This window comes from Entelurus aequoreus, linkage group LG17 (assembly GCF_033978785.1).
Source record: "Entelurus aequoreus isolate RoL-2023_Sb linkage group LG17, RoL_Eaeq_v1.1, whole genome shotgun sequence".
Lineage (NCBI taxonomy): Eukaryota > Metazoa > Chordata > Actinopteri > Syngnathiformes > Syngnathidae > Entelurus > Entelurus aequoreus.
In genome coordinates this window covers 2858705-2872861 of record NC_084747.1, presented here as the reverse complement: position 1 = coordinate 2872861, position 14157 = coordinate 2858705, and the positions used below count along the sequence as shown (strand labels likewise).

The window sequence follows — 14157 nt, the reverse complement described above, 5'->3', positions numbered from 1 at the left end:
CACAATCACTCAGCCCAAATGACCGTTTACCTAACCCAAGGTTCATAAAGCTTATATATTTTTAAAAAGTTACGTACGTGACGCGCACGTACGGTACGGTACGTGTTATGCTAGCTCCTAGCTCCTCTGCTAGCTCCTAGCTCCATAGAACACGCCAATACAATTCAAACACCTGATCAACACACACAATCACTCAGCCCAAAAGACCGTTCACCTAACCCAAGGTTCATAAAGCTTATATATTTTAAAAAAGTTACGTACATACGCAAAAAAAAAGTTGCGCACATACGGTCAAGCGATCAAATGTTTAGAAGCCAAAGCTGCATACTCACAGTAGCACGTCTGCGTCTTTGTCATCCAAATCAAAGTAATCCTGGTAAGAGTCTGTGTTGTCCCAGTTCTCTACAGGCGTCTGTGTATCGAAGTCAAAAGTCCTCCTGGTTAGAGTCTCTGTTATCCGAGTTCTTCCATCTTGACTGCATCTTTCGGGAATGTAAACAAAGAAGCGCCGGCTGTGTACTGTTGTTGCTGACTACGTTCGAAAAATACGTCCATTTCGCACCGACAACTTTCTTCTTTGCTTGCTCGGCTTCCTTCTCCATAATGCAATGAACATGATTGAAACAGATTCACCAACACAGATGTCCAGAATACTGTGGAATTATGAAATGAAAACAGAGCTTTTTCGTATTGGCTTCAATGTGGAAGGCATACCCGTGTTCGCCGGTCTACGTCACGCGCATACGTCATCCTCAGAGGCGTTTCGAACCGGAAGTTTAGCGGCAAATTTAAAATGTCACTTTATAAGTTAACCCGGCCGTATTGGCATGTGTTATAATGTTAAGATTTCATCATTGATATATAAACTATCAGACTGCGTGGTCGGTAGTAGTGGCTTTCAGTAGGCCTTTAACCCATTGTACTTGAACACACCACAACAGGTGACTCACCTTTCACAGATTTGGTAGTTGAGATATTCTTGGAAGGTATTTTGGTGCCGTCAACGACAACATGTACATTTTTATTGTGAGCAGTAAAACTATTTATGACAGGTTGATGGTTCAACTTCATCTGCGTTCTTCAACGCTGAGACAACACAAGACACACAAACCAGAAATAAAACACCGATAAAATAGAAATGTATCAAATAGATACCTAAATTTAAAGGGACAAACAAACAAGAAATAAAGCACCTACAAAATAGAAATGTATCGGATCGATACCTACATTTAAAAGGACACAAACAAGAAATAAAACACCTACAAAATAGAAATGTATCGGATCGATACCTACATTTAAAAGGACACACAAACAAGAAATAAAACACTTACAAAATAGAAATGTATCGGATCGACACCTAAATATAAAAGTACACAAAAACCGAAATAAAACACCTATAAAATAGAAATGTATCAGATCGATACCTAAATTTAAAAGGACACACAAACGAGAAATAAAACACCTATAAAATAGAAATGTATCGAATAGATACCTAAATTTAAAACGACACAAAAACAAAAAATAAAACACCTACAAAATAGAAATGTATTGGATCAATACTTAAATTTAAAAGGACACAAACAAGAAATAAAACACCTACAAAATAGAAATGTATCGTATCGATACCTACATTTAAAAGGACACAAACAAGAAATAAAACACCTACAAAATAGAAATGTATCGGATCGATACCTACACTTAAAAGGACACACAAACAAGAAATAAAACACTTACAAAATAGAAATGTATTGGATCGATACCTACACTTAAAAGGACACACAAACAAGAAATAAAACACCTACAAAATAGAGATGTATCGGATTGATACCCAAATATAAAAGTACACAAAAACAGAAATAAAACACCTATAAAATAGAAATGTATCGGATCGATACCTAAATTTAAAAGGACACAAAAACAGAAATAAAACACCTATAAAACAGAAATTTATTGGATCGATACCTAAATTTAAAAAGGACACACAAACAAGAAATAAAACACCCATAAAATAGAAATGTATCGAATAGATACCTAATTTAAAAAGAGACACAAACGAGGAATAAAACACCTATAAAATAGAAATGTATCAAATCGATACCTAAATTTAAAAAGGACACAAACGAGAAATAAAACACCAATAAAATAGAAATGTATCGAATCGATACCTAAATCTAAAAAGGACACACAAACGAGAAATAAAACACCTATAAAACCAATGCATTAGATCGATACCTAAATTTAAAAGGACACAAAAACAAGAAATAAAACACCTATAAAATAGAAATGTATCAGATCGATACCTAAATTCAAAAGTTCACACTAATAAGAAATAAAACATATATAAAATAGAAATGTATCGGATTGATACCTAAATTTAAAAGGACACACAAACAAGAAATAAAACACCTTCAAAATAGAAATGTATCGGATCGATACCTCCATTTAAAAAGACACACAAACAAGAAATAAAACTGTCTACAACTAACCGGAATCTAAAACTGAAGGAGGTGAGCAGCCTAACACTTTGTATTTGGAGTTTTTAGCTGTTTTCTTTGGCCTTTTTGTGACTATAGTCTTTGAAATCAAGGTAATCTTGACTATAGAACCTATAAAATAGAAATGTATTGCCTCATCTCCGACTAGTTAGCATAAACCCTCTCACTTGGTGACATTTGTATTCAATTAACTTAGTGGTTGTCAAACTGTTTCCAGCAAGCACCGCCTCAGCAAACAGAAGTAGCATGCAAGGTACATTACACCACTGAGGGGTAAACACAAGTTAGCATGCTAATGTACAACATTATAAATATAATTAGTTGTTTTTAACGTGGAATACTAACATATAGTATAGTGTATTACATCAACTACAATAAAGGTTTTTAGTGCAGTATTGCCGTGTAAAGAATGAGACATAGTAAATAAAAGGTGCACCTCAGTGGAGGTGGAGAGCGTGCAAAGAAGCTGAAAGATGTCTGACATGCTGCACATTCCTGGAGGGATTGTGAAGACTCTCTCCTGGTAGTCCAGCCAGGAATGCCAGGATGTCTGCAGGTGTCTGCACCCCCACCCTTTTTCACACCCCCACCCTTTTTCACACCCCCACCCTCTCTCACACCCCCACCCTCTCTCACACCCCCACCCTCTCTCACACCCCCACCCTCTCTCACACCCCCACCGTGCAAATCTTTCCAACGCGGACCAGCAGCCGGCCACAAAAACAAAAACAAGGAAGGGGCGTCCCGACAACTTTTTCACTTCCCATACGATTAGGGGTGTAACGCTACACAAAAATGTCGGTTCGGTACGTACCTCGGTTTAGAGGTCACGGTTCGGTTCATTTTCGGTACAGTAAAAAAAAAAAATATATATATATATTAGGGATGTCCGATAATGGCTTTTTGCCGATATCCGATATGCCGATATTGTCCAACTCTTTAATTACCGATACCGATATCGATATCAACCGATATATACAGTCGTGGAATTAACACATTATTATGCCTAATTTGGACAACCAGGTATGGTGAAGATAAGGTACTTTTTTAAAAAATGAATCAAATAAAATAACTAAATTAAACACATTTTCTTGAATAAAAAAGAAAGTAAAACAATATAAAAACAGTTACATAGAAACTAGTAATTAATGAAAATTTGTCAAATTAACTGTTAAAGGTTAGTACTATTAGTGGAGCAGCAGCACGCACAATCATGTGTGCTTACGGACTGTATCCCTTGCAGACTGTATTGATATATATTGATATATAATGTAGGAAGCAGAATATTGATAACAGAAAGAAACAACCCTTTTGTGTGAATGAGTGTAAATGGAATTGTAAGTGTATCTTGTGTTTTTTATGTGGATTTAATTAAAAAAAAAAATTAAAAAAAAAAACCGATACTGATAATAAAAAAAACGATACCGATAATTTCCGATATTACATTTTAACGCATTTATCGGCCGATAATATCGGCAGACTGATATTATCGGACATCTCTAATACATACATACATACATACATACATACATACATACATACATACATACATACATACATATATATATATATATATATATATATATATATATACATATATATATACACACATACAATTTTGGGTTATTTATTTACCAAATTTGTAAACAATGGCTTTATCCTTTTAACATTGGGAACACTAGAATAATTGTGGGCAAAAATAGAAATAGCTGTGTGTGTGATGGATGTGAGCCACCACTAGGCTGATGAGTGCAACAGCAGGCAGTCATGAATGCTAAGCATAACAATAAGAGGAGGCCACGGGGAAGACCCAGGACACGTTGGGAAGACTTTGTCTCCCGGCTGGCCTGGGAACGCCGAGCTGGACCAAGTGGCTGGGGAGAGGGAAGTCTGGGCTTCCCTGCTTAGGCTGCTGCCCCCGCGACCCCACCTCGGATACGCGGAAGAAGATGGATCTCTGGAGTCTACATCAACCTCAGATCTACTCCTCATTTCAAAATGTTTTCGTTTTTTTTAATGTTGTCTTTTCGTTTGTTGACAAAATGCGGAGGCACAACACCAGCACAAAACATTCAAAAACTAAACTCAGTTGACAGTAAAAAGTCGTTGTTGGGTATGACTTTAAAGCATAAGCAAGCATGCATCACTATAGCTCTTGTCTCAAAGTAGGTGTACTGTCACCACCTGTCACATCACACCCTGACTTATTTGCTGTTTTCCTGTGTGTAGTGTTTTACTTCTTGTCCTGCGCTCCTATTTTGGTGGCTTTATTTCTCTTTTTGTGGTATTTTCCTGTAGCAGTTTCATGTCTTCCTTTGAGCCATATTTCCCGCATCTTCTTTGTTTTTAGCAATCAAGAATATTTCAGTTGTTTTTATCCTTCTTTGCGGGGACATTGTTGATTGTCATGTCATGTTCGGATGTACTTTGTCTTTGCTCCACAGTAAGTCTTTGCTGTCGTCCAGCATTCTGTTTTTGTTGACTTTGTAGCCAGTTCAGTTTTAGTTTTGCTCCACATCGCCTTCCCTAAGCTTTAGTGAGGTGAAGTGAATTATATTTATATAGCGCTTTTCTCTAGTGACTCAAAGCGCTTTTACATAGTGAAAGCCAATATCTAAGTTTTTTTTTTTTTGGTTTTTAATTATTTATTTATTTATTTTTGTTGTTGTAGTGCTTGCTACCATTTTTCATCATTCCATACATAAACGGTCCTCTGGACCCCCTGTCAAAAGCTTCTTCTAGCTTATTTGGGGGACCCTTTCACTTACCAATACCTTTAAATGATATTCACTACTATTGCAATTGTTGTATGGTATTGTGAATAAACTTGAAACTTGAACTAAGTTCCATTTAAAGCAGTGTGGGTGGCTCTGGGAGCAGGTGGGTAACGTGTCTTGCCCAAGGACACAACGGCAGTGACTGGGATGGTGGAAGGGGGAATCGAACCTGGAACCCTCGAGTTGCTGGCACAGGCACTCTACCAACCGAGCGATGCCACCCCATAGCTGTTTTCCTGCGTGTAGTGTTTTACTTCTTGTCCTGCGCTCCTATTTTGGTGGCTTTATTTCTCTTTTTGTGGTATTTTCCTGTAGCAGTTTCATGTCTTCCTTTGAGCCATATTTCCCGCATCGACTTTGTTTTAGCAGTCAAGAATATTTCAGTTGTTTTTGTCCTTTTTTGCGGGGATTGTCATGTCATGTTCGGATGTACATTGTCTTTGCTCCACAGTAAGTCTTTGCTGTCGTCCAGCATTCTGTTTTTGTTTACTTTGTAGCCAGTTCAGTTTTGCATAGCCTTCCCTAAGCTTCAATGCCTTTTCTTAGGGGCACTCACCTTTTGTTTATTTTTGGTTTAAGCATTAGTCACCTTTTTACCTGCACCCTGCCTCCCGCTGTTTCCGACATCTACAAAGCAATTAGCTACCTGCTGCCACCTACTGATATGGAAGAGTATTACACAGTTACTCTGCCCATTATCTCACAGTGGTTGAAAAACACCGCTTTAGAATAGTCCAGATAAAAATAAGGAAACAAGTTGTCGGAAATAAGGAACCTATGACAAAACTTGGGTTACCTGGGTCGTTGCCGTTCACGTGCACGGTGTGAGCCATGGCCGCTGCTGAGCGCGCTCAGTCCCACGTCGTCAACAACAACAACAACACAGAGCGGGGTCGTGCAGAGGCCATGCATCAAGTCCACAACACCATGCAACCTGCAGAAACACACAATCATGACATCATGACATGGATCCAGTGAGTAATCACTTCTTGTACATTCAGAGATACTCAAGTGGTCATCACAAAATATAACAGAAATGTCACCCAAGGAAGAATATATTTCACACACACTGCAAAAAGGGAAATCTAGGTAAGATGAAATATCTCAAAAAAAAAAAAAAAAAAAAAGATGAAATATGTCAAATAAGGCTGATATTTGCTTATTTTCTGTCTGATAAGATCATTCTTCTCACTAAGCAGATTTGATGTTAGAGTGTTTTACTTCTTTTAAGTGTTTTGCTCCTAAATGATGTCAGTAAGATATTACAGCTGAGATTTGATGAACTATATTGAGTAAAACATGCTTGAAACTAGAATATCAAGTGTTGCAAAGCTGTGTCATCAACACTCACAAGTACTTTTTTAAAGTCATCATTTCTTATTTCAAGCGTGAAATTAAAAAAAAATCGTGATTTTGACACAATTGTGTGTCATAATTAAAACAGATGACAGCCAAATGGACTTTGCTGTTTTATTTTCAATGAAACAATAGAAAAGATGTACTCATATAGTAGTACAGTTGGCACAGTACAGTAAACTGACACTTAATATTTAAACATGTCAAACAATTTTGAACAGAAATAGTTCATGCACATTCAGATAAATTCCTCAAAATTACAATAAAAAAAATGTTGGCCGGGGGACCGGGCTGTATATATGCGCACTAATTGACTGAAAGAGCACGCACTTGGCGCGATGATGTCATGTTATCCATGGAAAAATGCATTTTAAAGGCCTACTGAAAGCCACTACTAGCGACCACGCAGTCTGATAGTTTATATATCAATGATGAAATCTTAACATTGCAACACATGCCAATACGGCCGGGTTAACTTATAAAGTGACATTTTAAATTTCCCGCTAAACTTCCGCTTGAAAAACTCCTTTGGATATGACGTATGCGCGTGACGTCACGACGGCAAAGGAAGTATTCGGACACCATTGAATCCAATACAAAAAGCTCTGTTTTTATCTCAAAATTCCACAGTATTCTGGACATCTGTGTTGGTGAATCTTTTGCAATTTGTTTAATGAACAATGGAGACTGCAAAGAAGAAAGTTGTAGGTGGGATCGGTGTATTAGCGGCTGGCTGTAGCAACACAACCAGGAGGACTTTCTTGGATAGCAGACGCCTAGCCAATGCTAGCTGCCAACCGCACGGATCATCGGATGAAGTCCTTCGTCGATCGCTGGAACGCAGGTGAGCACGGGTGTTGATGAGCAGATGAGGGCTGGCTGGCGGAGGTGGATAGCTAATGTTTTTATCATAGCTCTGTGAGGTCCGGTTGCTAAGTTAGCTTCAGCGTCGTTAGCAACAGCATTGTTAAGCTTTGCCAGGCTGAGAATTATTAACTGTGTAGTTACATGTCCATGGTTTAATAGTATTGTTGATCTGCTGTCTATCCTTCCAGTCAGGGATTTATTTATTTTGTTTCTATATGCATTTGAGAACGATGCTATCACGTTAGCTCAGTAGCTAAGTGTGTCACGCTACTTCCGCTACAGACAAGGCTTTTTTTAAAATCAGCGAGCAAAAGTTGCGAACTTTATCGTCGATTTTCTCTACTAAATCCTTTCAGCAAAAATATGGCAATATCGCGAAATGATCAAGTATGACACATAGAATGGATCTGCTATCCCCGTTTAAATAAAAAAAAATCATTTCAGTAGGCCTTTAACATTTCTAACAATTTTGAAGAGAAATAGTTCACGCACATTCAGATAAATTCCTCAAAATTACAATTAAAAATGTTGGCCGGGGGCCGGGCTGTATATATGCGCACTAATTGACTGAAAGAGCACGCACTTGGCGCGATGATGTCATGTTATCCATGGAAAAATGCATCTTTAGACCATATGGTTTGCCTGAGCGGCTAGGAAACTTGTTGCCTTTCCATTAAGAACAATAAATTAGTTTTTAGTACAAGTTTGCTGCTTTCAAGAAATGTAATGCCGAGTGCATATCATTATGTCAAGATAATGGCACTAGCATTTACTTCATTTAAGAATATTTTACGACATATTGAGCAAAAAGGTCTCTTTTTTTCTACCAAGAAAAGTGCACTTGTTATTAGTGAGAATATACTTATTTTAAGCTATTTTGGGGTTCATTGAGGTTAGCTAATTAGGGTCCGCCCTGTACCCAGTACAAAGGAACCTATTGTTATTGTAAGGTTTTATTATTATTCTTTATTATTTTTCCACAGCTTTGCGCACTACTTTGCCCCCCTTAACATGCTTCAAAACTCACCAAATTTGACACACACATAGAAAAACGTGCCCCGACCACTTTAGTAAAAAAAACAAACCCCAAAAATCAAAACTGCGCTCTAGGGCCCCCTAGGAAAAAAACAAAAACAAACTGCCTGTAACTCCCACTAGGAAACCTCTATGTAGGTCTGACTTAGACCTACATTTCATAATTTCACGGTCAAAAACCAACAGGAAGTTGGCAATTTCCCCTTCAAGACAAAAATTTACTAAAAACACCGCTTTTTACGTCTTTGACCTCTAATTTGACCCCCTTAAAATACTTCAAAACTCACCAAACTTCTCACACACATTGGGACAGTTGGAATTTGCGATCTAAAAAAAAACGAACCCCAAAACTCAAAATTGTGCTCTATATAATTTTTGAAAAAAACAGAGAAAAAACTGCTCCTCAGAGGAAAACTCGGACAAAACTGCTTGTAACTTCCAGTAGGAACGTCTTAGAGACATGAAACAAATACCTCTACGTAGGTCTCTCCTAGACCTACATTTCATAGATTGACATCCTTCAGCAAAAATCAACAGGAAGTTTGCTATTCCTCCTTCAAAACGAAATTTTTGTTACAACCGGTCACCAAACATCAAACGTTATCTCCTCCGAGGGCGTTTGTCGTTTCGGCTTCAAACTGCTACAGGAGAGAAAGATTGAACCCTTCTGAATATATATATATTGTCTCTGTATTGGTTTTCTATTCATTTATTCGTTGTTTTTATTCAGTCATTGGTGTAGCATAATATTGTTTTTAATATTGTTTTTAATATAGTTTTTAATATTGTTTTTAATATTGTTTTTAACATGGCTGTGCAGCACTTTGGAAACATTCTTGTTGTGTAAATGTGCTATATAAATAAAGTGGATTGGATTGGATTGGATTCTGATTAAAAGTTGTGAAGGGAATTTTGATACGTGCTACGGTTTTGATTTTACGTGCCTTCAAAGACCCTCAGCACTAAAGTTGCTCCGCTGCTGTTTTAAGATGGCTGCTTAAAAGCAAAAAGCACCAGCGTGAGCACAGAACGCAGAGAAGGTAGTACACTACACAACTTCCTCTAACTCCCAGTACGAATATCGTAGAGACACGAAACAAAAACCTCTATGTAGGTCTCACTCAGGACTACCACTGGACAAAAGTATTGGGACACCTAGGACTAGCACCTGCCAAAATGCGGACCCGACCAACGCTGCTTGCAGCTTTAATTTGACTTGTTTTGGAAAGTCTTGACAAGCCACATTTTCTTGTTCTATTGGCAGATAACTTTGCTTAGTTCAAGTAAAATACCCCTCATTTTTGTATTTTTTCTTCTTCTTTTTGAACACTGACTTTTTGCAGTGCAAGAACTGTGACTAACACACAATATTTGTACTTTTGGAGTCCAACAAGTGTCAGTCAGCGTGACCTAAATAGTAAGACCTCCCGAAAAAGGGACAGCGTGGACACAAACACGGCCAGTGCACATATTTCATGCCGCCGCTCTCCCATGACGGCAGCCAGCGACCAAACCCACAAAATGCAAACTTCAAGCGAAACCTGTTTGGACTGACCCGACACCTGCCAGCGGTCCTGCTCCATGGGTGCACACCTGGAGGAGGGAAAGGGGAAATCCTCAGAGGAACACGTCCTCAAAAAATGTAATGAAACTAATCAAACTAGCAGCTTCAGACCTCTGCACTTTAGGCACGTAGACGGCCAGCTATAATTAGAGCAATTACAGACCACAGCAACTTTCAAACTAGCTGCATATCAACTCTGATCTGGGGGAACTCGTCCCGGCCTAAATGTCAGCCGTGCACGTGCAGCTTACCTGTCAGCCTCATTGCCGACGTCCACCCTGCCCACAACACCCCCAAGCAGACACAACGCCAGTCCTCCGGTGCACGGAGGGTAAGGTTCAGCAAGCTAAGATTAGACGGCGTTGTCAAATGACAGCAGAGCCACGTGCCAACTAAAAGAGGAAAGAGGTCCTATAGGCCGCCCAGGGGGGTAACGAGAGGCCCCCACTTGTAATACGCCAAGTGGAAGCACAGAGAAGGAGTGAAGTTATTACAAACCCCGTTTCCATATGAGTTGGGAAATGGTGTTAGATGTAAATATAAACGGAATACAATATTTTGCAAATCCTTTTCAAGCCACATTCAGTTGAATATGCTACAAAGACAACATATTTCATGTTCAAACTCATAAACATTTTTTTTGTGTGTGCAAATAATCATTAACTTTAGAATTTGATGGCAGCAACACGTGACAAAGAAGTTGGGAAAGGTGGCAATAAATACTGATAAAGTTGAGGAATGCTCATCAAACACTTATTAGGAACATCCCACAGGTGTGCAGGCTAATTGGGAACAGGTGGGTGCCATGATTGGGTATACAAGTAGATTCCATGAAATGCTCAGTCATTCACAAACAAGGACGGGGCGAGGGTCACCACTTTGTCAACAAATGCCTGAGCAAATTGTTGAACAGTTTAAGAAAAACCTTTCTCAAGCAGCTATTGCAAGGAATTTAGGGATTTCACCATCTACGCTCCGTAATATCATCAAAGGGTTCAGAGAATGTGGAGAAATCACTGCACGTAAGCAGCTAAGCCCGTGACCTTCCATCCCTCAGGCTGTACTGCATCAACAAGCCACATCAGTGTGTAAAGGATATCACCACATGGAACACTTCAGAAACCCACTGTCAGTAACTACAGTTGGTCGCTACATCTGTAAGTGCACGTTAAAACTCTCCTATGCAAGGCGAAAAACGTTTATCAACAACACCCAGAAACGCCGTCGGCTTTGTAGTGCATTCAACTGAATATGGCTTGAAAAGGATTTTTAAATTAAGGCGGTCTGTCATAGCGTTTTAGCATTCAATCAGACATTAGTGAGAGGTTGTGTTTTAGTGTTCCTTAAAATCAGATAAAGCAAAGACTTTTATGTTAACATACTGAACAGATGTTTATTGGGATAAGGTAAACATCTGTTCAGTATTTGAACATAAAAGTGTTTGATTGTGAGGCATTAAAAGCCACAAAATGCAACAGGGTCCACAGTGTTTCCCATAAACTGCCAAGATACCTGTGGCGGTGGGGGCGTGGCTATGGGCGTGGTCACCATGACATCATCGAGTAATTTGCATCATTTACTACAATGATATGATTTTCTCTAAAAAGGCTCAAAAAATGTATACTTACTAATTAGTAATAACAGTTTAGTTTTAAACGTCCATCCATCCATTTTACAATATAATTACAACACTTTATGTACATATTTATATTCAGATTTGAACAATAAGTTATTCACTGAAATATATTTATTAATTGTGGTTCTTACAAAAAATATATCTTATAAAATATAAAAGCTAAAATTAGGGATGTCCGATAATATCAGCCTGCCGATATTATCGGCCGATAAATGCGTTAAAATGTAATATCGGTAATTATCGGTATCGTTTTTTTTATTATCAGTATCGTTTTTTTTTTTTTTTTTTTAAATTAAATCAACATAAAAAACACAAGATACACTTACAATTAATGCACCAACCCAAAAAACCTCCCTCCTCATTCTTTCTGTTATTAATATTCTGCTTCCTACATTATATATCAATATATATCAATACAGTCTGCAAGGGATACAGTCCGTAAGCACACATGATTGTGCGTGCTGCTGCTCCACTAATAGTACTAACCTTTAACAGTTAATTTTACAAATTTTCATTCATTACTAGTTTCTATGTAACTGTTTTTATATTGTTGTACTTTCTTTTTTATTCAAGAAAATGTTTTTAATTTATTTATCTTATTTTATTTTATAATTTTTTTTTTTTAAAGTACCTTATCTTCACCATACCTGGTTGTCCAAATTAGACATAATAATGTGTTAATTCCACGACTGTATATATCGGTTGATATCGGTATCGGTTGATATCGGTAATTAAAGAGTAGGACAATATCGGAATATCGGATATCGGCAAAAAGCCATTATCGGACATCCCTAGCTAAAATGTCTCTTAAAGCTCTGCCCCTTTAATTAGTGCATACTAAATAATTTAACTTTAGCCTACTACTACAACCATATTATTTACCAGCAACATAAAGTGAAACAGAGGCAGAGGTGTCCTGCCACAGTCAGTACACTTCAAGTAAATGTGAACAGCCGATATGAGCATCTACATCAACTATATGATTTGCCTGAGAAGCTGGACAGGACGGAAAAAAAAAATATTTTTTTTAATTTTAATTTTTTTATTTATTTATTTTTTATTTTATTTGTGGTGGACGTAATTCTTTCGTGGCGGGCCGCCACAAATAAATGAATGTGTGGGAAACACTGGGTCCATCAGACCCACAAACGCTGGCTGAGTAACAACAATAAGAACATTACACAAGGCTTAAAAGAACAACCCAAGACGCCAAAGAACTGAAAAAAAACCCCTACGTTTGAGCAATGACACAAAACTCAACTTAATTAGATGTTGAAAGGAGCAAACCACACTCAATTGTAAGCCGGGCCTCACCACCGCACGCACACACCCACACCCACACCCACCCCTACCCCCACACCCACACACAAACCAGAAGGACTTGTTTCGCTTCTCCTCAGCAGTTTCTCAGTCAACTTGACTTAATCATTTTTGGAAGGACGTAGAGTGTTTCCCACACATTCATTTATTTGTGGCGGCCCGCCACAAAAGAATTACGTCCGCCACAAATAAAAATAAAAAAAAATAAAAAATGTTTTATTTTTTTTTGTCCTGTCCAGCTTCTCAGGCAGATCATATAGTTGATGTAGATGCCCATATAAGCTGTTCACATTTACTTTACAAAAGAGAAGTGTAGGATACTTCTCTTGTTGCCTTATTTGTATTTGACCACTACTGTTTTCTGTTTATTTGTTACTGACTGTGGCAGGACACCTCTGCCTCTGTTTCACTTTATGTTGCTGGTAAATAATATGGTTGTAGTAGTAGGCTAAAGTTACATTATTTAGTATGCACTAATTAAAGGGGCAGAGCTTTAAGAGACATTTTAGCTTTTATATTTTATAAGATATATTTTTTGTAAGAACCACAATTAATAAATATATTTCAGTGAATAAATTATTGTTCAAATCTGTATATAAATATGTACATAAAGTGTTGTAATTATATTGTAAAATGGATGGATGGACGTTTAAAACTAAACTGTTATCATTAATTAGTAAGTATACATTTTTTTAGCCTTTTTAGAGAAAATCATAACATTGTAGTAAATTATGCAAATTACTCGATGATGTCATGTGACCACGCCCATAGCCACGCCCCCACCGCCACAGGTATCTTGCCAGTTTATGGGAAACACTGACGTATTATTGCAGCAAGACGATATCTCAATCTGTGTGTGCTCGCGTAAATAGACCCACTTGTCCGTGTTCAATTTGTGCGTTCCTATTTACATTCCTGTGTGTCAAAACAATCATTGAGTCCGTGTTGCGATTTGTGAAAAAAAAATGATCTGTGCATCTGTTTCAATTAGGGATGTCCGATAATATCGGCCGGCCGATAAATGCTTTAAAATGTAATATCGGAAATTATCGGTTTCGGTTTCAAAAAGTAAAATGTATGACATTCATACTTGGTCAACAGCCATAC

The 14157-nt window shown here is 37.9% G+C and overlaps 1 protein-coding gene across 2 annotated transcripts in view; it reads right to left on the bottom strand.

The window, feature by feature from the left end:
* The window catches only part of kank1a (KN motif and ankyrin repeat domains 1a), a 453264-nt gene that overhangs the window by 388176 nt on the left and 50931 nt on the right, over positions 1–14157 (bottom strand). The window contains exon 2 of one of the 2 annotated variants that reach the window (XM_062024418.1): positions 6069–6206. The exons of the other annotated variant lie outside the window; for it this stretch is intronic. Coding sequence (XP_061880402.1) covers positions 6069–6105 — 37 coding nt within the window. The 5' untranslated portion in view covers positions 6106–6206. The remainder of the gene's footprint in view (positions 1–6068; positions 6207–14157) is intronic. 2 annotated transcript variants of the gene reach the window in all.